This window comes from Amblyomma mixtum, chromosome 4, assembly GCF_055824585.1.
Source record: "Amblyomma mixtum isolate Tamu chromosome 4, ASM5582458v1, whole genome shotgun sequence".
Lineage (NCBI taxonomy): Eukaryota > Metazoa > Arthropoda > Arachnida > Ixodida > Ixodidae > Amblyomma > Amblyomma mixtum.
In genome coordinates this window covers 134,145,576-134,172,418 of record NC_143015.1, presented here as the reverse complement: position 1 = coordinate 134,172,418, position 26,843 = coordinate 134,145,576, and the positions used below count along the sequence as shown (strand labels likewise).

General features: G+C 46.8%; 1 protein-coding gene across 1 annotated transcript; it reads left to right on the top strand.

Annotated features, from left to right (window-relative positions):
• The first annotated feature begins 1,214 nt into the window (after positions 1-1,214).
• LOC149348295 (uncharacterized) lies at positions 1,215-26,843 on the top strand. Its single transcript, XM_089585790.1, has 8 exons — positions 1,215-1,287; positions 8,184-8,354; positions 11,622-11,647; positions 18,083-18,232; positions 19,557-19,573; positions 21,836-21,909; positions 24,541-24,639; positions 26,710-26,843. Exons 1-8 carry the CDS (start codon positions 1,215-1,217, stop codon positions 26,841-26,843), a joined length of 744 nt encoding a protein of 247 aa, XP_089441916.1.

Here is a 26,843-nt window from a genome sequence, read left to right as displayed (position 1 = left end):
ATCTGTGAAGAGATTAACTAAGTCTTCATTTCTGCTTTCATCTATATAGAGTGCAAGCAAGCAGACGAAATGGATATTCGCATAGCTTTAAACATGCATAGAAAGTCCGCCCTTATAAAAATTGTTTGTAGACAGTTTATATACTGGTCTATAGAAAATCTATAGACTTCTTGTAGACTGTATTGCCTTCCTATAGATATTTCGTTTTGTCTATTCATAGTCTGTAGACAGTCTATAGACAAAAGTCTACTAAGAGTGTAGGGCCCCAATTCTATATATTGTCTATAGACACTCTATAGCATATGTATTGCTTATAGGCTGTTCTCTATGATTTGTCTATAGAGTGGCTAAAAAAATTTTCTAAGCGCAGTCAGTAGGCCTCGATTAGAAGGGAATGAAGAGTTTGATTTCGCATTCTGCATTGCTCGAGAGCCGGGCGCAAGACAAGGAATCCTCAACTGGGAAGTACTGTCGACTTGTCTACGGGGCTTCTGAGGGCAGGAGTGACGTCATGGCCGCCACCTTGTTACCTTGAGGGCGCAGAGTGCGGCCCGGTGGCGGCTCACAAAACGTAAACTGAATCCTGCCTTCTAGTCAAATACAATAGAAATAATGACTTTCCAATAAGGTAATTATTGAATACAAATGAAAAACGACTGCTTTCTCAACATTATCACATTTTTATTCACTTAGAATTTCAGAGAACAGTTGCCACTCGCGTTTACATTAGCTTCTTTCTTTGCGGTTGGGTTGCTATTGTAGGTCATTTTAAGCACATCTACAATTTTTTTTTTCACGCGTGCTTTGGACCGCTGGTGATCAAGCCCATGCCGTGCTGGCACACTGTTACCACTATCAACAGCGTGAAAATGCATCATAACCAATTGTTTTGTTATACAATCTATGGGCTTATCTTCAGATGAACCTTATTTGTTATCAAGTAATTAATTCTGCCTAAATTTTGTTCGGAGAAAAGGCTTTGCCGAGCTCGAAGGCTCGGCAAAGCCTTTGCGTTGTTTTTTTTATTTTTCACGCGTGTGGAAGCAGAAAGGAAAAAAAAAACCAAAGCGACAGCAAAATAATGCAGTTTAGACGCAGATATATAATCTACATTGACACCTTTCAGCGCTTGTAGTGTATACATTATCTTTGTGTTCTTTTTTCGCTACAGAACAAAACATTTTACACTACAGGGCAATCAAGCTACCAGAACAATGAGCGTACTGCAGGTTGCACTTCTCACAACCTTAGGGACATTGGTTGGGGCACCTAAACTCTTTTGTGAAGGTAAGCCTTTGTTTAAATCTTCTACAGGCCTCTTTCACCCGCTCGGTCAGACTGCTTGCGCCTCCTGTATTTTTGCGAATGCCAGCTGACCCGATCTATCAAGTCCCTCTCCTGTCTCCCTTTCCTGCTTTCTTTCTCCCATCAGCTAGCCTTCGCGCCTGGTTCACAGCTGCGGGTAGAGTACTCTCCATGTAGCACCCTGCGACAGAACATGAGATAACTGCAGCAGCCGCAATCGACCGCATGCAGCTTGAAAGATCAGCATAAGTAGGTAATCCTGGAACCCCTGCAGTCTCTCCCGTGGAGCCTCGATGCAGCGTTTCTTTGGTAGGGTTGGGACACCCATTGTCTGATCGGGAGACGCCATTTTCTAGCAGAAGCAATTGGTCACAGCCCTGCTCAGAGTTTTTTCACTATTACCACACCCAGCAGTTCTGCACAAAAGCTTTATTCAACGGGAAGAAAGCGTATGAATGTAGGACGGCAATTTTTTCATGCATTGTAAGTTTTCACTATAACAATAAATATTACCCCAGATCTTCCTTCGGCAGGTTCGCATTTTTTGCTATCAACGTTTTTTTCATCGTCATAACCGTTCTCCATTGGTTTCCTGTGGATATCAACTGCTCGACGCGAGTGATCAAAATATCTAGAAGAAAGATCTTCCTACCCGTCGGAAGAATCGATCATACATTAAATATTTGTTATACCTAGCCGGATACATGCGGTTATAACTGAGTACATTTGGATGAACCACCATTTCATTTTTTTGCCAGTGGTGGAATTCTTTATCTAGGTCCCTGCGTGGATTAACATAACAGCACCTAAGCGTAGGATAATGTTCTAGGCGATCAGCGAAGTACGTGAGTCCTTGCAGAGTTCTTGAAAAGCTATTGAAGGACTAAGCTCCTGGTGTCGAGGGCAGCATAGGAGTCGCGCGGTTGGCGTAAGTTAGAGCTAGCATATTTGCTTCCTGGTTTCCGGATAATCCTTAAAGCGTCGGCATCCATTAAATGTATGACTGGGTTGAATTTTGATCTCCTACTTTCGTCAGAATTCTCAGGGCATTCCTGTCCACCTTTCCTTTCATAAAATTACTTTCCCCCGCTCTCTCTCGTAATCATCTTCAGGCTTTTATTTGCTCGCCAGTTCTGTGCGATAGCTAGATCTATTGGGGCCAGCTCAGCTGCTGAGGGTTTTGCTTTGGCGGTGTAGGCGCTTACTAGATGACGGTGTAAGTCGTCTAACACTAAGACTACCGATTCCTTCCTTTGGTACCGGGATGAGTCAGTGTACAATAAGTCGTTTCTGACAGTATTCTGTTGAATAAAGCATTCAGCGCGGTCTTTTTTCTGCATCCTGCGTCTTCTTAGGGGTGCATTATCTTGGGCAAGGGTCTGACATGGATCTTCTTGCGCACTGGGTATGGGATGCTGCCCTTGAACTCTACATCGTCCAGGTCAGCTGGCGTGCCCATCCTGTACAGGACTTGCCTGCCAGTGGTGATTGTTCCTAGTCTGGGGTTTCCCTTGCACACAAGGGTCTGTCTATGTTCGGAATAGGTATTATGTAGCCCGGACTTTAGTTATTACGATCCGTATGTGTAGTCTGCTAGGCCTAACGCTACCATTCCTGTATGACGGCGTCCGCGCGGTATACCTCCGCTTTCCTTAGCTCGTGGAAACCTGTAGGTTACACTAGATATGAGATGTTCAACGAGTGGCATAGTGTCCTCCTCTCTCATTCCTCTATTTTCATTCTTGATACTTCTGACAATTCTGGATGTTTGTGCTCCCTGGTTTCGCAGAATGTCGATGCTATGGATTGCTTTTTTATTGCTTTGCAGCCACATGCCTAAAACCCTTATCTTATCCACCTCTTGTACTTCGTGCTCATCAAGCAGCAACTTTATGCGCGTGCCATCCTTCCATCACAGTCCCTGAACCCTAAGGAGCCGTGACTTTTCGCGAGCGTACTTCCAGCCCGCGTTCGTCGCATACTCCTGCACACATGAAGCCGCATGCTGAAATGCTGCTTTCTTTTCGCCTAGCGATCCTTGGCTGACTCAGATCGTAATATCATCCACGTGGTGGTGGTGGTGAAAAACTTTAATCAAGAGAGCTTGAGGGTTAAAAAAAAAATAAATAACCCTGCTGCATGGTCGGTATCCTTAGTCCGGGACACCGCATGACGAGGCCCCGTCTCGCGCCCGCTTGACCAGAGCCCTTTGGGACTCCAGTGTGGAGCAGTTGAGGAGGGCAGTCTCCCATGCCTCTCGGGTGGGGGTGGGGGAGGGGGGAAGGTGAGGATTCTGAGTACATGCCCACACCATGTGAAAGATATCGCAGATCTCTCCACAGTGCGGGCAGCGCCCATCTGTGTTCGGATCGAAGTGTTTTGCTATTGCAGGACAGAGAAGGGTTCCTGTCTGCAGGCGCCGCAGAGTTCGCTCCTCCGCCTTACTCAGCCCCTTGGCAGGTGCCGGGTAGAGACGGTGGCTGTCGCAATAATAAATTAGGATTTCGCGGAACCGCAGAAGCGGTTTATGAGCTTCTGAGCCATGAGAGCTAGGATGAGGAGCCCGGTGTGTGAGCGCTCGGGCGGCCGCATCAGCGGCCTCATTGCCTCGTAGACCCTGGTGGCCAGGAGCCCAGATCACTTTTGTGCGAGTTGGATCGGCGAGAGCGCGTCTTAGAATTTGCGAGGCCAGAGGTGATATTTCGCCTGCAAGATAATGTTCACAGGCCCGGCGAGAGTCTGTAATAACCGTTTTCGATTTTGGATCGGCGGCAGCGAGAGCTATTGCGACTTCCTCCGCTCGTGTTGAATTTGGGGCCCGAAAAGATAGCCCATCGACATTCATTCCCCGGTGGACTACGGCAGCCGTGAAGAATCCTGCGGGCGACGACCCTGTGATGTCCACGTAATAGACGCCCTCTTTATACCCATATTGCCTCTCAAGCGTGCGAACCCGCGCTTGTCGTCTGCCTTCATGTGAAGCCATGTCCATGTTACGCGGGAGCGGAGCGACCAAGAGCATGTGGCGCCACAGCACCGGGATGTTCTCCGTCCCCTCTGGTATGCATGTGTGTTGGATGTGTAAGCGGTTTAGCAGGCGGCGCCCAGGCACCGTCTGCGATAGCCGCGTATATTGGTTCACGAGGTGGGCCTCCCGCAACTCCTGATAGGAGTTTACCACTCCCAACGCCTTCAGTTTGGCGTTGGAGGTAGCCACCGGAAGGTCCAGTGCTCGCTTTGTTGCTTTCCTGATGATGGCGTCAATGCGCTCGTCTTGTTATATCATCCACGTATGACAAGTGCCGGACAACCGGGATTTGGTCGAGTCTCTTCGCTAAACCCATCAAGGCTATGTTGAATAAAAGCGGCGAGACTATCGATTCTTGGGGAGCTGTTTTACACATACACATACACATATTCTTTATTTCTCTAAAAGAGAAAAAGGCCTCTAGGCAAAAAGCTACTTCAGAGTAGCTTGACTAGGCCCGGGGCCCATTACAAGGCAGCAGGACATAGAGAATTCGGGCATAATACAGCACAGGGTCAAGTTGACTAAGCACTGCAATTTCGAACATAAAAAAAGACGAAAGATGTAAGGTTTTTTTTTTACCAATTAAATCAAATTGAACATGACATTTGCATCGTGGCTCGTTGTGTTTCGCAGAAACCGATCGTGGCTGTGCGGTCTGTAAAAAAAGCCTTAACGTAGTTGAAGATGCAGCTATACTGCAATTCAACTGTTTTATGCTTTCCATGATGGATGAGTGCAAAATATCATCGCACGCGCCTTTCAGGTCGAGTGCGAGAATAGATCAATCATCCACGTTCGCTCGGCACATGCTGAGCCCCAGTCATTCTCTCTTTGATTTCGTCAGTTAGCTGTTGATCAAGGCATATAACTGAGCCAGATTGTAAACATTCATCGTGAATAAAACAAGCGCTACAAACACAGACACAAGGGGAGAACCCAGCGCTTACTCGCAACTGTTCTACGGTCTGATCTGCAGCGTCAGCCGTAATCATATAGCAGGTTATTTATAGATCGTAGTCATTTCATTTACTACATTCAGTTAAATGGCAGCCACCATAGGCGGAGGTTTTAAGCTGTCCCCGCCGAAAGAAGACACAAAAGGAAAGGTGCGAACACATGGCGATAGCGCCGCCGATCGCACTCTGCTGCTTCACGAGTGAAGATAAGCATATCAACGTCACCACCGCCGTTCTTTTGCTGACCAATATCAGTCTGAAAAGGGTTGCAGAGACGAAATAATTTCGCCTGTAGAACCACAACGTTTGTTTTTCCTCTCATTTGACTGCAGAGCTGGTTCACACGCTGGCAAGTCTTTAATTTTGCTACTGCGCCTTGCAATTCAGGGCGAGTAATTTACAAAAGTAAGTAAAGTAGGTTTTTTTAAACACCCCCATCAGCAAACCAACGCCGCTTTTACAAAATGGCTCCCGGGAAGTACAAGTTAACTGCAAAACAAGAGATATGCTAATATGAACTCTCTCGTTATGAAAACTTGGTGCTGCTAAAAAAAACTTGCACACATAGGCAGAACTATCTTTGATCTTTAGTTATCCCTTTCGCAATAGTGTACTTCCGCGCATGCGTGCATGTTATCCACGAGACCGTTCCAAACCGGGTGCAATTTTTGAAAACCAGGTGTGCATCGTAGCAGGGATACTCTATGCGATCCTTTGCGCTGTGCCAAAACTTGGTGAAGTGGTTTATGGTTTATGGGGTTTAACGTCCCAAAGCGACTGAGGCTATGAGAGACGCCGTAGTGAAGGGCTCCGGAAATTTCGACCACCTGGGGTTCTTTAACGTGCACTGACATCGCACAGCACACGGGCCTCTAGAATTTCTCCTCCAAAGAAATTCCAGCCGCCGCGGCCGGGATCGAACCCGCGTCTTTCGGGTCAGCAGCCGAGCACCATAGCCACTGAGCCACCGCGGCGGCAAACTTGGTGAAGTGGTAATCGACATATGCTGAACAGATGGCAGCATTATGTCTCCCACGTGACTCGGCACTAAAGCGAGAAAGCTTTCGTGTCGCTTGACATTTGTCTACAATAACTATCTATGCGAGGAACCTTACTCGGGTTGAAGTTAGGTAACTTCTTATTTAATTTTTTGTCGTCGACCTATCACGTTATTGGATTGATGACCATTGTGTTTCAAGACCAGAACGGGGATTTCTTTTTTTCCTCCTGCCCCAGATGGCAATGTTTAGCACGGAGTGCAGAATACTCACACATATATCAGTGAAACACTTCAAGATTCAGCGCATGTGTGTCACAGCATGACAGTGAAAGTAAACATACAATTACACAAGAAAAATGTAACATCGCTAGACTGTTTTCAAGGAACTTAGGATATGACGAAACATGTACGTAAGTATAAAGCTAAACCTTTAAGAGTGTATTATTGAAACATCTTAAGTGAACAGCTCAGCATTTTGCATAATTTATGCACTTACATACACTTATATACACACAAGCCACATAGCATAACAGGCAGCGCAGATAACCAATATAAATTTTGTGGTGTCCGGAAAAGGTCGTACACAGCATCTGTTAGGGAAAGGATACAGGCATGTGTAACAATTTTAATTCGGCTTTTTTCTTAAAAGCCGGCTGCTGAAATTCAACCTCGCCTCCTGTGATATTTGACAAATAAGGAATTTGAAATTTTAAGCTTCGTCGGTCGTAGTTGCTCTAGTGAGGGGTGTTCTTATTTTATGTTTACACAGGGTATACTCTGGTTCAGGAAGATATGCAGGAGTGAAAAACAATTTAATGGTAGACGAAAGTGCGATGTTGAGGCCAAAAATGTATTTCTGCTCTTAAAAAAGGAATATGGGCTCTACTGCGAAAGATGAATGCGAGCAATACAAAAACACAACAGAAAATTTTCTGCTGTCAGAACAGATTTTCCTGCATTATTCTGGTACCTGACAACAAAAATTCTTGTAGTAACAACAGGATTCTCAGTAGTATTGAGCAATCACCTGTTGCGACGGCAGAGCCAGTTCTGTCGCAACAGACAACGTCGCGATACTATGCAAAAACCTGTCGTAACGACTGCACGACAGAAATTCATGTCGTATTTTGGGACCGGCTCAGTCGCATTCTTGAACTGACCCGAAAGACGCGGGTTCGATCCCGGCCGTGGCGGTTGAATTTCGATGGAGGCGAAATTCTAGAAGCCCGTGTACTGTGCGATGTCAGAGCACGTTAAAGTACCCCAGGTGGTCGAAATTTCCACAGCCCTTCAGTACGACGTCTCTCATAGCCTGAGTCACTTTGGGACGTTAATACCCATAAAAAAATTAGCTTCGGCTTAGTTTGGTTAAGCGCGGTAATTGCGAAAGCAATATCCGTACCTACGCCATGGTTCAGCTGGTAGTGTAGCTGGTGGTGGTGCTTGTGGTTAGACTTGTGGTGATGCATCGGTTATACAATTCAATCCAATCCACTCCAATCCAATCCAAACCAATCCATTCCATTCCATTCCATTCCATTCCAATCCAATCCAATCCAGTGTAATCTAATCTAAATTAATCTTATACAATCCAGTTCAGTCCAGTCCAATCCAATCTAATACAATGTAATGCAATCAAGGTCAAATGTTGGTCAATGGTGGTCACCGCCGCGGCACGGCAAAGGCGTGAAAGTGCAAGTAGTATTGCTTTCGCAACAAAAACCTTTTATGATTCCAGCTGCAGTTTGTCCTTAGGCCTTCGAAGAAAATGAATTCTAACCGCATCTGTTCGACGCGATGCCCCTCACGCTGTTTTTCTCAGTATCCTCCCCATTCGTTTATCGCATGCGTAGGCTTGACCTCCCCGTTCTTGTTTGTCCTCACAAACCAGAGTGCTGGTACCCCAATCAAGAGAAAGCGAAGTGTGTCACGTGGCAGCTCGGCGAAGACACGTGTGCTGGAGTGCCGTTTATAATGTGCAAGCCTGGATATTGCAGGTGCCACTGCAAAGTAGGCTTCTATCGACGATGGGACTTCCAGTGCGTGAAGGAGAGAGAATGCTGTGAGTATAAGAAAACGTGAGTGCAATTAAGGGTACACATGAAACTGTATTAATGTTTCACTGGTGTAAACTACGAGACGCATTCAGGCGTTTGAAACTGCGCTAGACAAGAAAAATTGCGGGGACACTTTGGCAACTAATGTGTTGAGAGGCGTAAGCCGAGGACACCATGCCCTGACGACTTCCGGCAGATGCGGCGGCTCACCGTTCCCGTGGCTATATCGATACCCAAATTGTACATGTTTTAAGAATCTTTAGTGTTAATTACGCTTAATTACAGATTTCTCTATCTAATTCGACAGAAATCCGACGTTTTTCAGACCATTCTGCGGCAATTTTCACTATGCCGTGACGATTTCTGGTGGATGTGACGTCACACCGTTCTCGTGGCTATGTCGGCGTACGCGCTATGCCAACGCAATTAAGACATTCTTGCCTATAATTAATTAACTAATTAATGTACAGTCATCAAACTTAGCTTCAAGGTTCATTCTCTCCTCCTCTATCTCAAGCATTATAATTTCCGAGTTAAACGCGTGTAACATGCTTTGTTAACGGACGACAGTATGAGCCACTAAAGAACTGCATATGCGTTGGAAGGAAATAGGCAATAAATAAAAAGTAAAGCGCAGAAATTATCACGCTCGGCTGCGGAACGGAAGGATGGTGGCTGGAATCCCATCGTGCACGAAGATTTTTTTTCTGGTCTGACTAGACTAGCGTGACACCTCTGCTGACAACCTTCTGTCGAAAACGATGAGGAAATAGAGGCTTTCGCCTAGATAGTGGCTATTAGAATGCGGAACGTCAGAAAGTGGCTGCACAGTGGCGCCGCCCGTACCGTGGTTGCGAGTTATCGGGAGAGATACGGGCTGCTTTATGAAAAGCATATCGCCCCGTTTGCTTGCTGTGAGCCTCGGCGCCGTTTGCTTGCTGGCAGTTTTTGTTTTTATGCAGGATATTAATGAGAACGCATTTCTTGGCTCATCACTGGTGTTCGTCCAGTGAGACAGATCCATAGCTAATCCAACGCTGGCCATGTAACAATCCATACATCGGCTAAACTGCCTACAGTCAATAAGGACGGAAAACTGGGCGAGTTGGTAGGGATTCATACTTTCAACTGCGCAAAAAAACACGGACACAAGGTAGAAGGCACGACACGAGCGCAGTTGAATGGTACACACGGAAAAGAGCCCAAAGAACAAGAAATGTAGTTAATAAGGACGGAAAACTGGGCGAGTTGGTGGGGATTCATACTTTCAACTGTGCAAAAAAAAAAACACGGACACAAGGAATAAAGAAAAAAAAAAGGTAGAAGGCACGACACGAGCGAAGGCACGAACACACTGCGCTCGTGTCGTGCCTTCTACCTTGTGTCCGTGTTTTTTTTTTTCGCAGTTGAAAGTATGAATGCCTACAGTCCTTTCTATGCAAAAAAGACTCAAAGAAAACGCACAATTTAAAAAAAGAAGAAAAATAAATAAAAGAACAAGCCACAGAAAGTTATATATTTAAAATACAAAACAAAAACTAGAAACCAAGAGTAAAAATAAAAACAAAGTGCCAAAATATGAAAAATATTGGTGGAAAAAAGAGAGGACCGGGAAAGGTGTTTGAATTTCCGCTCTTAAGCAGACTTAAGTGCAATCCCGTAATTTTTTATAACTACAAGCGCACTTGAGTGTGCGGTGGCTCGGGTCTACGTTACACAATAGCTAAAATCGCGCAGCAAAAAGCGCCAGAGTTGAAGTCTTCGATTTCGAAAAGCAGGGATAACCCGAGCAGCAAATTTCGGCGCCGTCCAGCGGAACCGCAAAAGGTTTAGGAACCGAGAGCTGCGATAGCCAGTGCAAAGATGGCACTTTGTCTAGGAGATAATACAGATTGGCGAGAAGAGCGACTCTATGCGCTTTCACATTGCGGATTTGTTATTCATAAATTATTTTACAACAAGCCGATGAGAAATCTTGAGTTTTAATACCTCCCTCTATTAATCGCCTTGTTAAAGTCACTCTAACTTAAAAAAAAAAAAAACATTAGCCAGTAGCCCCTCCTACTCTGTGCCATATATCAAATATACAGGGTCTGTTCTGAAAGTAGTAGGACTGGTTTTTTCCTGGGCGAACGGGCGGACGATAGGTGGCCTGCGCGTGCAGGATCGTTGAAGGGGGATATTGGGAATGCTGGGGAAAATCGGCAGTCGGCTCTCGGCCGTTGAAGAGAGGAGGTCACTTGTACTGTGAATCCCTGTCGAAACGTCTCGTCACGCAGAATCGTTGAGCGTTTACTGGATCAGCGATACGCAATCAAATTTTGAGTAAATCTTGGTAAAACGGGCAAAGAGACTCACAAAATGATTAAGGAGGCCTACGGTGACGCTTCCATGGGTAGATAAGGTGTTTTTTGAGTGGCACAAGCTTTTCCGAGAAGGTAAGGAAAGAGGGGAGGAAGACGACCGCTCCAGACGCCCTTCGACCAGCAAAACCGACGAAAATGTGTAGCGAGTGAAACATTTACTTAACAGTGATCGTAGAATAAGTATCAGAATGATTGCTGATGACTTGAGCGTTCCTGAAACCCAAGTTTTTGACATCGTGACAGAAAACTAATCCATGAGGAAAGCGTGGGCGAAGTTGGTGCCGGGAGTGTTGTCAGAGGAGGAAAAGGCCAACCGGTAGGATCTTCTTCATCATGTGAATGAGGAACCCGATTTTTTGCCCAGCACAAGGCGGCAACGCTGCCTCAGCCCCCCTACAGGCTCGACTTGGCCCCGCCAGACTTTTTTCTATTCGCGAGAATAAAATCAACGCTCGAGGGGAAACATCACGGATCGGTAGAGGTGGTTCAACAGGCCGTGACGAGGGAGCTAAACAGCATTCCGGTCCAGGCATTCCTGGAGGCGTACGAAAACTGTAAAAGTCATTGGCAGCAGCGTGTAGGTGCGGAAGGGTGCTACCTTGAAAATTTGTAATCGTTTGTACTATTCTCTTGAATAAATTTTGTTTAAAAAAATGAGTCCTACTACTTTCAGAACAGACCATGTAGAAGCAACCTTTGCCTTTAACATCCAGAAGTGAAAAGAAGACACCCGTAGTTCCAAGACAGTATCATGTTATGGCATTGAATGCTGAAGCGCTGTTAACTTATGCACAAACAGGGTAGATATGAGAGTAAATTGAACAAAAAGCTGAGCACAAAATGTTTATCTGTTTCTTTTATTCGCCTTTTTTCAATCACTGATGCTGGTACTAAATACGCATAAAGATCCGAGGAAGCTGAGTCCAGAACAGGTAAGCACTGCATTCTCCGCATTTTGCAGAAGTTGTTCTCCTAAGAATCTCCTCGTCACTTTTCTAAACTCAAGCCTACATTGACTTAACTTGGCTGGGTTCATGCACTTTTCGGCGTTTGAAGGCTTACTTTGTCTTTTTTTTTTTCATTTTTCATACGCCTAACAATTACCTTGTCAAAACAATATTTGACTGATTGCTATTCGAACTCTGCAGACGTGCGATGTGCAAATGTGCAAATTCGCGGGAAAATACTCGGGAAAAATTGTTTTTGTTCTGCGAGCTTTCTCTTCGAGCGTTGTTGAAGAATTGTACTCTTTATCAAAAATATGTTGTTGATTTCGCGTTGTTTCAATTTGGCCCGTTACAGTGTAACCCGGATCTATCGAAATCGAAGACAACAAAACAGTTCGATTAAAGGGCAATTCCATGTACTCAAAATAGAACAAATATAACCGCTCGCTATCCTTACGAACGGAAGTTTACTTATTGGGGCATCCAAGAACCGCAAAGTTATGCAGGCAACATTGAAGGCTGACTTCATTTCGTAAAAAAAATATGACGGTTTAGTTCCTTCTTTTCTGGGGAATAGCGCTGAAAATGCTGGTCTCGATTTTATTGAGACTGTCCATGTGCGAGAGCCCAGTACCCTTCCACTCCAAATGCACTTGAGAAAGCAACTATATTTTTTGCGGTCGAGTCTCGTGTGCAGCACTGTCGAGGGAAACTAAATTCTGCAGTTCCCGAGGCAAGAACTGCGTGCTCTTCGAACAGTTCAAGGCCTCATCTTTCTCCCGCGAACATTCTATTGGTTTCTGTCGATGGTCTGTCTGTGTACGCGCTTGTCGACACGGGCGCTGCGGTGTCAGTGATACATGAGATATTGTGCCGTCGGTTACGGAAAGTGACGACGTCATTTTCTGGTTTGTCGCTTCGCACTGCTACCGAAGAGAGGATCGCACCTTTGGCCGCATGCACAGCGCGGGTCGTCATTGCCGATATTTTGTACAGTGTCGAGTTCTTGGTCTTGCCGTCTTGTTCTCACGACGTGATTCTTGAGTGGGACTTCCTGTCAAAAAATAACGCTCTGATAGATTGCGCCCGCGCTGAGGTCGAATTTTCGGCATTGTGGGACGAACTGGCCGACGACCTCCATTTCCTGTGTCCGCAGAAGATCACCGTAACTGAAGACGTCGACATCGCTCCGGAGGCTTCATCGCTTGTATCCCTCTCGTGCCCTGCTACGCCCGCCGTCACAGTTTTATTTACGCCATCGTCTTCCTTCGTCCATCGCAAAAACCTGCCGCTGCCGTACGCTGTTCTCGATGTTCACGGAGGTCTCGCGAAAATGCATATTTATAATCCGTCTCCCTGCCCGCTTACCCTGCTACGTGGCGAGTCTCCTGGTTCAGTACAACCAAGGCGCTGAGTACTTGTCGTCCCTTGACCTACGTTCCGGCTGCTGGCAAGTACCGATGGCTGCACCTGACAGAGAAAAGACAGCATTTGTTACACCCGACGGCCTCTACGAGTTCAACGTGATGCCGTTCGGTCTGTGCAACGCTCCGGCCACATTCGAAAGGATGATGGATAACATCTTGCGGAAGTTCAAATGGCAGACCTGCCTCTGCTACCTGGACGACATTGTTGTCTTTTCCACCGATTTCACCACACACCTCCCACGCATAAAGCAGGTTTTTACTTGCCTGACTGACGCCGGACTGCAGTTGAATCTCAAGAAGTGCCACTTTGGGCGCTCGGCAGTTGACAATATTGGGGCACATCGTCTCCAAGGAAGGCATTCTTCCTGACCCGACCAAGCTACGTGCTGTGGCGCAATTTCCTAAGCCGGTTTCTCTCAAGCAATTTCGAAGCTTCATAGGTTTGTGTTCCTATTTCCGGCGCTTCGTACGCAATTACGCGTCCATCATTGCGCCACTGACGAAACTGCTTGGCGGAGACACTGACATATCTGACTGGTCGGCCGAGTGCGACGAAGCGTTCATTACCCTGCGCCATCTTTTGACTTCGCCGCCAATACTTAGACATTATGACCCCACAGCACCTACCGAGGTCCATACGGATGCCAGTGACGTTGGCCTCGGAGCAGTCTTGGCCCAGCGAAAAGATGGTTTTGAAGAATACGTCGTTGCATATGCCAGTCGCGCGCTTACCAAAGCTGAATCCAACTATTCCGTTACGGAGAAGGAAGGCTTAGCTATCGTATGGGCGCTAACGAAATTCCGGCCCTATCTATACGGCCGCCGGTTTGACGTCGTCACGGACCACCATGCGCTCTGCTGGTTATCGTCGCTTAAAGACCCATCCGGTCGCCTCGCTCGGTGGGCTCTTCGCCTTCAAGAGTTTAACATCCGCGTCATCTACTGTTCAGGCCGTAAGCCCATGGACGCTGATGCTTTGTCTCGGCCTCCCCTTCCCAGCGACGCTGCCTGCTCCTCGGAGACCGATCCCTTACTTTCGTCTCTTACCATCACTGATATGCCTGCTGAGCAGCGAAAAGACCCGTGGCTTGCGTCCCTCATAGACGCCGTGTCTTCATCACAAAACGTTGCGCCCTCTCGAACTTTACGGCGTCAAGCTCCGCACCTTGCCCTCCGGGACGGCCTTCTATACCGCCGCAACTATATGCCTGATGGTCGGAGGTGGCTTCTCGCGATTCACCGCCATTTAAGATCCGACATTTGCGCATCTTACCACGCTGACCCTCAGTGTGCGCACGCTGGTGCGCTGAAAACATTCAAACGAATTTCTCAGCGTTACTATTGGCGCGGCATGTACGCCTATGTGCGAAAATACGTCCGATCTTGCATCGCCTGTCAGCGGCGGAAGGCTTCCACTCCCCGTGTGACCAGCCCCTTGCAACCATTCACATGCCCAGCACGTCCTTTCAATCGCGTTGGCGTTGACCTTTACGGCCCGCTTCCCTGTACGGTCTCTGGGAACCGTTGGATTATCGTCGGCGTCGACCACCTCACCCGGTATGCCGAGCCAGCCGCCCTTCCTGCTGCTACTAGCCGCGAAGTTGATATGTTCCTGCTGCACCATTTTGTCCTTCGCCACGGCGCGCCTCGCGAGCTGCTAAGTGACAGAGGCCGCGCCTTCTTTTCACACCTCGTTGAAGCTCTGCTCGCCGAATGTCGCATCGTACATCGGACCACCACTGCATACCATCCTCAAACTAACGGGCTGACCGAGCGCTTCAACCGTACTCTCGGAGACATGCTCACAATGTACGTCGCAGCAGATAAGACCAACTGGGATGCCATCCTTCCTTTCGTGACATACGCGTACAACACCGCCACGCAATCAACCACCTAGCTGCTTTACCTCTTTCTTCCTTCTGCCCCGCCGCGGTGGCTCAGTGGCTACGGCACTCGGCTGCTGGCCCGAAAGACGCGGGTTCGATCCCGGCCGCGGCGGCTGAATTTCGATGAAGGCGAAATTCTAGAGGCCCGTGTGCTGTGCGATGTCAGTGCACGTTAAAAGAACCCCAGGTGGTCGAAATTTCCGGAGCCCTTCACTACGGCGTCCCTCATAGCCTCAGTTGCTTTGGGACGTTAAACCCCAATAAACCAAACCAATCTTTCTTCCTTCTGTATGGGCATGAGCCGTCGTCCACGATGGACACTATATTACCTTATACTCCTGACGCCTGCGAGTGGACGCCTTTCTCTGAAGTCGCAAAGCACGCAGAAGACTGCCGCCAGTTGGCGCGCTCTTTTACCTCCGTATCCAAAGGCCGCCAAAAGCATCGCCACGATAACGTTAACAGGCAACACGTTTTTCCGGTTGGCTCCCTAGTTTGGCTATGGGTTCCCGGCACACCACCCGGATTGTCATCAAAATTTCGCACGGATTACCATGGACCTGATCGCGTCGTCCAGCAAACGTCGCCGGTCAATTACATCGTGGAGCCGCTCAACCCCTCTTCGGACCTGCGCCATCGCGGCCGACAAACCGTCCACGTCAGCCGCCTGAAGACTTACTACGACCCGCTCCTCTTGCCCTCGCCATAAGTCGCCCGGGTGGCTCCTCTTCGTTCCCGGGGCAATTGTAGCGAACCACGACGGCCGCGCCTGATACCGCCTATAGTCGGATACAACTTAAGTCTGCAGTGAAGCTCCGCCCACATTCAGCCTTCGCGCACAGAATTCCACCACGACGAAAAAGTAGTCTGCTGCTTAAAGGCTTCTTGTTACGTAAACAAGAAGCTTATCACAAGAAAAAATATTATGAGCTCTAGAATTTTGATACATAGATTGTTTGATATAGACAAACATTAAAAAGCTGATTTCGTTTACAGTTGCGATTGGCGAGCGGAGTAATACAGGATGCCGCGGACCGCGGCCCAGTGTTAGCAACTGCTGTTTTTTTAAGTTGTATCCTACTATAGGCCGATCGCTGCCAGAGCGCCGACGTAGACGAAGCACCGATAAAAGAGGAAGTACCGCCACGCTGCACGAGATCCCTTGGGTTGGACTGGCCGTCTTCAGCGCTGCCCGCCGTTCTGCTCGCCGTTTTGTGTCGCCCGCCGTGAACACCACGCCCTGTACCATTTGTGCAGAAACCCCCTTTCACTTCGTATGAGGAGCGGGTACAAAAACAAGTATGAAAAAATTTTTCATTTTACAAAATAAAAAGTCTTCGTTTCATTTACATTTGCCTAGAAATGATTCAGTTTCAGCATAATTTTAAAAAAGTCAGATATTAAGTATTACATCCCTCTGCAACCAAAGACTATCCGAATTGATATTCGGACAATTCAGAACTGATTGTACATTGATTCCATATTACATTTCTTCACACAGATCCTCACTACGTTTTCAGAAATGCGAAGCTTCTAAACATCGAATAAGGACCGGTATGGAATAGAGTTAATTAACTGGCAACACACTAACCTTCTGAACTGCTGCCCTGACATACTGTGTTCTTGGCCGCCGCGGTGGCTCAGTGGCTATGGCGCTCGGCTGCTGACCCGAAAGACGCGGGTCCTATCCCGGTCGCGGCGGTCGAATTTCGATGGAGGCGAAATTCTAGAGGCCCGTGTACTGTGCGATGTCAGTGCTCGTTAAACAACCCCAGGTGGTCGAAATTATCCGGAGCCATCCACTACGGCGTTCTTCATAGCACGAGTCGCTTTGGGACGTTAAACCCTCATAAACCACACAAAGGCACTGTGTTCTCGCACTCAGTAGATTTGGTAGCTGTCACTTGCTGTTTACTGCGACGTCTGGGTGTTACTGTGCCACATGAATGATAGATTCGTGTTCACATACTATACGGGGTCTGTTCTGAAAGTAGTAGGACCCATTTTTTAAATGAAACTTATTCATGAGAGTAGTACAAATGATTAGAATTTTTTTAAGTTACACCCTTCCGCACCTACAAGGTACTGCCAATGAGTTTTCCAGTTTTCGTACGCCTCCAGGAACGCCTAGACCGGAATGCTGTTTAGCTCCCTCGTCACGGCCTGTTGAACCACCTCTACCGATCCGATCCCTTGAGCGTGGATTTTATTCTCTGGAATAGAAAAAAGTCTGGCGGGGCCAAGGCCGGGCTGTAGGGGGGCTGAGGCAGCGTTGACGCTTTATGCTAGGCAAGAAATCGGGGTCCTCATTCACATGATGAAGAAGATATTGGAAGATCGCTTTCCGGTTTGGCTTTTGCTCTTCTGACAACACTCCCGGAACCAACTTCGCACACACTTTACTCATGGCTAAGTTTTCTGTCAGGATCTCAAAAACTTGGGTTCGAGGAATGCTCAAGTCTTCAGCAATCATTCTGATACTCATCCTACGATCACTGTTCAGTAAATGTTTCACTCGCTGCACATTTTCGTTGGTCTTGCTGGTCGAAGGGCGTCCGGAGCGGTCGTCATCTTCCACTCTTTCCTTACCTTCTCGGAACAGCTTGTGCCGCTCAAAAAACACCTGTCACCGTAGGTCTCCTTAATCATGTCGCGAGTGTCTTTGCCCGTTTTGCCAAGATTTATGCAAAACTTGATCGCGTATCACTGATCCAGTAAACGCTCCACGATTCTGCGTGACGAGACGTTTCGACAGGGGTTCACAGTTCAAGCGACCTGCTCTCTTGAACGGCTGAGAGCCGACTGCCGATTTTCCCCAGCATTCCCAATATCCCTTTTCAAGATCCTACCCGCGCAGACAGCCTCTCGTCGGCCCGTTCGCCCCGGAAAAAACCAGTACTACTACTTACAGAAGATACCCTGTATACCATACGCTCGTCAGAGATTTACGGGTTAAAGAAGGCGCTGATTCATGAAAGAGCAATAGGTCATCGTGAAAGCATCTCATTAGCCTACTTCCTAACGTGGTCTGCATTTGTGATTCCGTCTCCTATTGCCAAAGCAGTATTTCTTTCTGAAATTCAAAAATTATTGCACTTTTCTTGCAGTGGTTTAGAAGCACGGATGACATTTACCAAAAATTTATGTCAGGCTATATGACCACCAGACTTTATCCGTTCAGCTGCTTCAAGTCTAAGTATAAACGTGAAAGTGGCAATACCTACTACCGAAGTGTGGAGTTCTTAATGGTACATCAGGTGAGTACCATCTCAGGTTTTCACCCAACTCTGTAGACCACTCTTTCAAAACAAGACGTGAAAATATGCACTACTATAACGAAAGTTGAGAACATAATACAGTTTCTGAAAAGTTTTTCTTCCTGCACTCAACACCGATAAAGTGACATTTTTGCTGTTATTCGCGTCAAAAGGAACTCAGGCAGATTGCAAATGCTGCAACGTCTTAACACTCTTTAGTGCATGACGCTGGTAGCCAATTATGCGTTGCCGGGTATTCTTCCTGACAGGCTTGCGTGTTCGCGACATTTTCGTTTTTCATAACTGAGAACTCCTAGGGGTATGAGAACAACGGCAAAATCATCCCTTGAAGAGCCTTCCTCAGTTCCTAGAAACGCCATAAATGACCTCATTCATAGGCCAGGAACGTCTTTGGGAAAAAATTTATCATTTCTAGACGGCTTTTATTTTGTCCAATTCTGAACGAAAAAAAAAGGTATATATTGTCGCGTAGTGATACGCCAGCCCAGGGTTCACGAAGACAGCGAATACGGCTTCTAAAAGAAACTGTTGGGCCGACCTGCGCCTATAAAGAACTGAGTGACATGGCGGTGGCGTAGCAGAAAGTGTGCTTGGCCGTCATCGAACAGAATGCCCACCAGTCATGGCCGCGCTCAGTTTAAAGCTGCCAAGGAACCATCAAGATAAGGCGACAATGCAACTACAGCAATCTGGAACAAAGTGGAAGCAGTTGCGCGTTGCTGATATCATTCGAGATAAATTTGGTTCAATACTGCGCCACACGAACACGATAAAGCCTGCGGCTCTGAGCGTAAACAAACAGTACAAAGATTTTGGGGAATCATCATCATCAGCAGCCTGACTACACCTACTGCAGGGCAAAGGCCTCTCTCTCATGTCTCTCTACTTAACACTGTCATTTGCCAGTTGAAGCCACCGTATTCCCGCAAATTTATTAATTGATCCGCCCACCTAACTTTCTGTCGCCCCCTGCTACGCTTGCCTTCTCTTGGAATCCACTCCGTTACCCTTAAGGACCAGCGGTGAACTTGCCTTCGCATTACATGCCCTGCCCAAGCCCACTTCTTCTTGAATTCGACGAGGATGTCACCTCACACTCTCTCTCCTCTGCCGGTTTGTTAAAGTTATAATTATCATTTTATTTCCATAGCTCGCTGCGTTGTCTTCAGCTTAAGCTCAACCCTTTTTGTTAGCCTCCACGTTTCTCTCCCATAGGTGACTGCCAGTATGGCAAAATTTGTTTTTAAATATTGCTTCAGTCCTTGACAGATACGCTAACTATAAATGCGTATTTTTTTTCCAGGGAAACAAGTTATCCAGGTACGCAGTATGAATGGAGGTCCCATTCTATTTACTTTAAACCATTTCTCAGTTGGTATGAAGACAAGAGAGAAGTGCTCGGCAAAAACGAGGGCTCATTATTTAAAACTCCTGACGCACGGTGAGATAAGCCTTAAAAATCATTTTATCATACGAGGAAACAATTTCAACAGGGCCCCAATATAGCCCTATGGCATTGCGTTCATAGCATGGTGCTCCTCTGGTTCGGACTGTTCAGCTCCCACTTTAAAACCTTCGCAAAAACGTCCACAGCACATTCTACTCTCTCGCCGCTTTAGCATAGGAAGCATATTCGCTGGGCGCATAGGCTCTAAACACAATCAGCAAGGAGAAAAACTGTATTTGGTTAGAACTACACATTTAAACTAAGACTTCTTTTTGAAAAAAAAAAAAATTACCTTCAAGCGCCTCTACTTTCGATAGAAAGCACATTGTATACAAGGATTAAACATAACCCTAATGCTTTATTGGTGGGGCTTTTATGAGCGCCGTTATGAGCGTCAAAGCGTGCCTGATTAAACTGTTCATATTCCAAAGAGCACCGGCCTCTGAATATGAGCGCTAAACCATGGACCCGCCTAAACCTGTATGGAGCCGGTATAAACCTGCGTACCGCGAGTCGGACGGGTATGAAAACATCGTCTGTTGCTTTGAAATCCTGTTTACCTTAAGACAAAGATTTCAGGTAGGCGCTCTCCATTGGCTGCTGACGACGAACGCAAACCTCTTTCTCGAAGTGTGCGGGCGGTGTCTATCACCTCTCTGAATGAGGCGACGGGAGGCGGTGGAAAGAAAAAAATGCGTAAGTTTATACCAGACTCCCACAATTCAACGGTAAACCCCCGTAAGTGACGCTCAGGGTCTCACACGACATGAAGGAAACCAAACAAGCTTTGCGTGCACAGAGAGGAGGAAAAGGTAACCGTTTAATGCACTCCGCCATTAGAAGTGAGAAAGTTCCTTCCTCTCCTTCTAATTGTTGGTATCTTTCCAACTAATGGGTAACTAATAACTGATTGCGAGAGGTTGCTCGCTAAGAGCAGCTGGTCTCAGAGGCCCCACGGGTGGCTTTCTTTGAGACAGCCATTTTGCCGGGACAGTAGTGCATCGCTTAACCGCGGCACCACTGCGCCAAAAGTGGTATGAGAACTTCCCGCGTTCTATGAATGTGGCGAATGACTGGTTCGTTATATATATGGGCATGTAGACATCAACTAGGTGATATAGAAGGAGTACTAACGCTACCGCATTGTGCTCTCTGGGGTACTTTAAGCGTTATGTGATGATTAAAGAAAGAACAATGTCCATGTCCGCAACATAATGCACAAAGAGGAACGAAGTCCACTGAAGGGACCGACTAACTTTGGCGCATCATCCCTTAAGCGGTAGTTAAAGTGTCCTCTCAAGTTCATTCTTGCTGGGCCATTCATCTCGTTGACCTCCTCCAAAACGTTATATCTATTGCCTCGCCCTAAAGAGAGCTTTGTGTGCATGTACTTACCGCAATAAGTTTTAAACGTAGTCAGCAACGCCTGCGGGTAAATTAGGAACGTAATATACCCACAGGCCTGAGTGCCTCATTGTCTTCCCAGTTTGGCAAAGGAGGTTCTCGCAGATTCTTGAGTGCACCCTGCTCGTTAAGCGAACGTGTCATACGGTGATACATTTCTGTCATAGTGTCAGAAGCTGGGAAAATTGGCTCGCATAGTTCCCTTGCTTCCTGCATGATTAAACGTTCTTAAGCAACGACCGCATCTGCGCCGTCGAGACTCTCTCGCACTTTCCACCATGCTTTCCACCATTCATTGCAAGTTTGGCATCCTATTCGCTCGATTCTGTGCTGCAGTTCATGCAATGTTGTAATCGACATTCACTGATGCATATATTTAATCGGATTGTGGCTAACGAGACAAGTATTCTGTGTTCACTGAAATATTTTAAAACATATTTCCCATACTCTTTGCGTGTCCTCGCATGATCCTTCGCTTAAAAACATAAGGGGCGCTGCCGTGGCTTCTCAGTGGTTACGGCTCCGAACTGCTTATTCGTAGCTCTGAAACATACTGGTCCTTTCCACGACCAACCGCATACATCCTTACTGACGTCACATCCTAATAAGATGAAAGCGAAAGGAATTATTCATAATGAGGCACATCGTGTCAATTTAAAACTTTAAACGAGATATTCTGCTGGCAGGAACATGTTTGAGAGGCGTACAGTGCGTGTAAAATTACCTTGCAGATCATACGATCTTGAGATCAAACTGAATTACTCGGACAAAGGAGATAAAGCATACCTTGACGTAAAGGATGAAGGTAAGTATTTTCTACTTCTTGTTGAAATGATTTGCTATGCGCCGATGGCAAACGAAAATGCAGCCGTGAGTTCACTGGTTGAATACGGTGGCCTCATTTTCTGCCCTCGTCCTTCGTAACGGCAGACCATGACTTATGCCGGAACACACTACCCATGCAGCACAAATAATCGGCCCAACATTGGAAGCGTATTGGCAACGGCCGGTCCAGCCTAGGCCCAGAGTGAAGCCGTGAATTCACAATATTGGGCTGATTCCCTGTGCTGCTTGGGTACGTAAAGCGCAAAGAAGGTTCGCTGAGCCAGTACTCCGAACATTTGGGCAGACCGACGAAACGCATGCCACCAGAAAGGAGTTGATCGATGCTTGAACGATATGCGTTGATTTCTTATGACACGATGGATGGATGAAGAGTTTTATAGCTAAAGCAATACTGCGCTAGGTTTTGAGCCTTCAGCTTCGTCCCGGCGGTTCCACGTTTGACCTTTAGTTGGACCTCTTTTGACCTTTAGCTTGACCTCTGTTGTGACGTCACGCCAGACGGAGAGAAACCTGGGGCCCAACTCAGCTCGTCGCTGCTGTCCCAGCGGATCCATGCCGCAGCTGCCGCGAATTAAAAAAAAAATAAAGCAAAAATAAAAATAAAGAAAAAATAGACAAAAAACAAAAAAAAATAACGAAAGAAAAGCTGAGCATGGTGGCAATTGCTACCGCCCCGTTTCAAAGGGGGAGCTCCTATCCATCCATCCAGCGGTTATCCGCATCCTCGGCCGCCGGCTTTGACCGTGTAGCTCGGAGCTTCTAGACAATCATCCGTTAGCGTCAGTCGCTCGTTTTGGCGACCGAGGCACGCATAAATCTCCCAGCACGTGGGGACCCTCGTGTGGCGAGCATAATGCCATGTAAAACAAATGGGCAAAACTTTCATAAATAAGCTTTACTAAGAGCACTACCAAGGCACACCACCAGGCTAACCAGGCGCAGCCAGGACTATTGCTTTCGCAACTTACCGGGCTTAACCAAGCTAAGCCTCTGCCAAATTTTTTTTTTTACGACAAGCAATACGAACAATACGCAGTTGCGATTACACTGGAATTAGTAGGGAGGGTGTGGTACGAGCGGAGGAATGCAACAGGTTTCGACTACGGCGGCGTCGTCGAAACGTGTCGCCCGATGAGAGGCGCTCATGGAACGGTTGGCGGAACAGCAGCGCAAATCGAAGCAGGGTATGTTGGAAAACGTCAAATAACCACTCTATAATAACCTTTATTTGCAAGTGGCTCTGAAATTCTTAACCGAAGCGTTGGCCTTGTGGAACCGCCCTGCATTCTGGAGGTGTTGGGTTTGATCCCCAGGGCCGGCGGGCGAACGCGTCTTATAATCGGTACAAGATTTCCCCACCTTGGTTTTCTTGGATGAAATTCCTCAGATGAAGGTTTTTGATCGAAGCCTCAGTCGGCTTAACCGGTGGGTTTGTTGCCATGGTAACCATTCAGAGGGCGATTACCACTGAAGGGTAAGGACACGGGGAGAGCGTAAGGACCCGTGGGAGGTTGTCGAGGGAATCGCCTGGAAAGTACCTTGGAAGAACGAACGGGGTTACCGTGAGAGTGTAGGAGAGTGTAAGAGAGAGAGAGAAACATTTGTTTCCCTACCCTGATATAGCAAAGCGCAACGGAATCGTGGCTATCAAGTAAAATGTCCGGAAGCTGCTTACAATAGAAATACTGGGATGTGGCGAGAGCAGAGGAATCACTAACTGGACGGTGTTTACCCTGTGAGAGAGAGGGCATAGTGAGAGCATAGGAATGCGCAACTGGAGAGGGGTCATCGTCAAAGGGTCATTGATTCTTTCCGGACGACGGCCAACGACAGCAGCCACCTGACCTCCTCTTTCCCCTCCATTACAAGTGTCGACCTGTTTAAAAAGGGTGTTAGGGAATATATATTGCAGTCCTGCTCTGCTAATTCTGTTCGTGGTGCGTTTTACTATTTTCACTCACTTTTCTTCAATTATTAGGGCCTGAGAAAACATGAATATTTAAGTACTTCAATCCAACAAAGCGTCTCGAGGTAGCACATACGAATACATTGATCACTCTGGTGCAGTATGAAAGAAAGGGAGGGGGGGGAGGAGGGGGGAGGGTTCTTTTTTTTTCAGGAAAGGAATTTCTGCAGGATATGTCGGCAAATCTACTCCACCTTGGAAGATTCCATTAAACATTTGACCAACACAGTTCCCACTTCGAGTTATTGATCAATTTGCTATCGCCCTAACATAAGTTGGCCGTGCCAGTTAACTAAACTGGTAGAGCGACTTCTCTGGTGAAGCGGTGGTCCCGGGTTCGAACCTGGACCGGGATGAATTTTTTTTCTTAACTACAAAGTTTCTGAGAAAGCTGTGTAGCTTTCCTTTGTAGCCGCATGGCTGCGCTTGGGTGGATGTCAATGAGTAGGTCAGTGTCAATGAGTAATTATTCCTTTATTAGCATTTGTCTCACATCATATCTCGGTGGACATCCGAACCACGCCGTAAAAGAAGGGATGACGGAGGAAGTGAAAGAAAGGAAGAAAGAGGTGTCCTAGCGGAGGTCTTCGAAGGTCTCCGGAATAATAATGCAACTTTTTACAGGTGGTGGGAAGCGGCCACCAGGTTATAAGCCGAAGTACTCCATCCTGTACGCTAGCGATAACTGTATTCTAATCGGCGATAAATATCCTGGACCAGAAGGTAAGTTACTCTATCGATCCTTTACCGCGTGTCAATGTATTATTTTGAATAATTTGAAATGTTCGTTGTCCGCGCCGTCGACAATATGCTAAAAGATCGCAAGAAAGACAACCTCACTATGATTAGATCACTGATTATCAGCGTTATCCTGCCGTCTTAACTCGCCGAATAATGAACACTCTTTCTTGGTGCCATTTTAATGGTTTTTTTTCGTGTGCATGAGCCAAAGAATAACGAAAAAAGCAACTCAAAGATAAATTGACACATTTTACAACGGTAACACGACATGTGGTGTTGTCTGCCAAACGAGAGGATAAGAAGATGCGAGCGTAGTAAGTTAGGTCAGAGTGCAGCCTTTTCTGGTACACGGCGCATAGGGTAGGAAAGAAGAGAGAGAAGATGAAAGATAGGAATGAAGCTCATGGATATGAAGGGGCGAATGGAAATGAAAAATTCACATGGACACCTAATTGTAGTATACTTCCAGAATCGCTTCTGCAGACAGTCGCCGGTTTTGCACACGTACGAATTTAATGCGGAGATTTGGGCTCTCCCAGAAAGTACCCGAAGTAGTACAAAAAATAACAAAAAAGTCCGTGAAACGCTGCGTTTGCTTCAATAGAAATGCGTTGTCGCCTCTTGTGCATGAAATTAGTGAGCGTTTTCTGCGCTTTATCTTTTATAATCTTATCTTACTATTCTCATTCTTGTGGGCGCTGATGTAGGAGCGCATGCACTCTGCCAAGGCCGCTTTTCTTGTTTGTCTATTGCTTTTCATTTTTCACCTCCTTATCCTTCGAAACAAACTCACCAGGATATTGAAATGATCTCTCCTCCTCCGTACATTTTCAATCGTACAGTGTCTCTATGTGTTGTCAGTTATACATTGTCTGCTTGTAGAGATATCCCTGTTACAATTTACTGTTATCAAAGTCACTTCCGTTAAGAATATTTATCGTTTGTTCACTCCATACATCGGAGTGGGACGGATGAGATCTAGCTACACAATCTGCAATGCACATCTTCATTAGAAATATAATAAGGAGCCACTACGGAGCAAAAGCTTCAGTGGAGGAAGTAGGATATATGTCAGGTGCCTCCAAATACGTGATCCTGTAACAGGGCACGTCGTAACGAATATGCGACTGTAGGCGCTGGCCTGACTTTAATGAAATAAAATAAATTACGTTCGAGCGGAGACCGAATTCATGAAAACTTGCAGACGTTTACCTAGCGTCTAACTTAAAGCAATAAAAGCAGAAATAAGCTAAAAAAACATTTTAAGGCACGGTGGCTTTCACTAGCAGTACCAACAAGCCCCTCTCTACTGTCAGGCACTTTCAAGTCAGGCACGACTGGCGTTTTGTAGCATTGTCGTGATGCCTGTGGGTATCCCAATTAGCACACATCCTCATTTGTCAAGTACGTATGCGCTGAATTCATGTCTACATCGTATGCCGGCGGTCTTTCTTTTGTAGCTTTCAAAGTCCTATGAAACGGCCGTGAGCCTTGAGAAACCAGCCAGATATGCTAGAAGACAGCAGTGGGGGCCTATTGGTTTCACCATCTGCCTTAGATGCGCGACATGCGGGGTTACATCCCCAGTGCCGCCGGGTACCCAACGGTGATACAAGGGGTACAAGCTTCCCAAGGCCTGGCGCTCGGCTTATTCGGGGTGGAATGCTTGGGAAATGGTTATTTGGCTCCACCTTAAGTAAACGAAAATACCTTGTGTCATGGCGCTCTTTGGCCGCGCAGACCTTTTGCCCCATAAAAATTCATCATCATCATTAGCATCAAACGTGCTATAAGATGGGCCCCAGTTTTTTAAAAAGAAGAGCCCACTCGAAAGCTGTCCCAGACAGACTCGTATATTCAATACACACATCGATTTGAGTACAGGCAATACAGTTAGCTCAAGCACGGCAGCAGTCTAACATACGGCGATTGGCGATGTGCATCATTCTCCTTTACGCCATCATCATCATCAGCAGCATGTCTACGCCCACTGAACTGCAAAGGCCTCTCCCGTGTCTCTTCAAATAACTCTGTCCTCCTCCTCCTTTACAGAGAGGACAAACTGTACATTATGGACTACACTCAGCCGCACGGAAAACCTTCATTGGTCCTGCGAATACATGTTCGAACTGTACTGCGTACAACCGAATCTTACTGTGAGCAAGATCAGTGATTGTTGGACATAA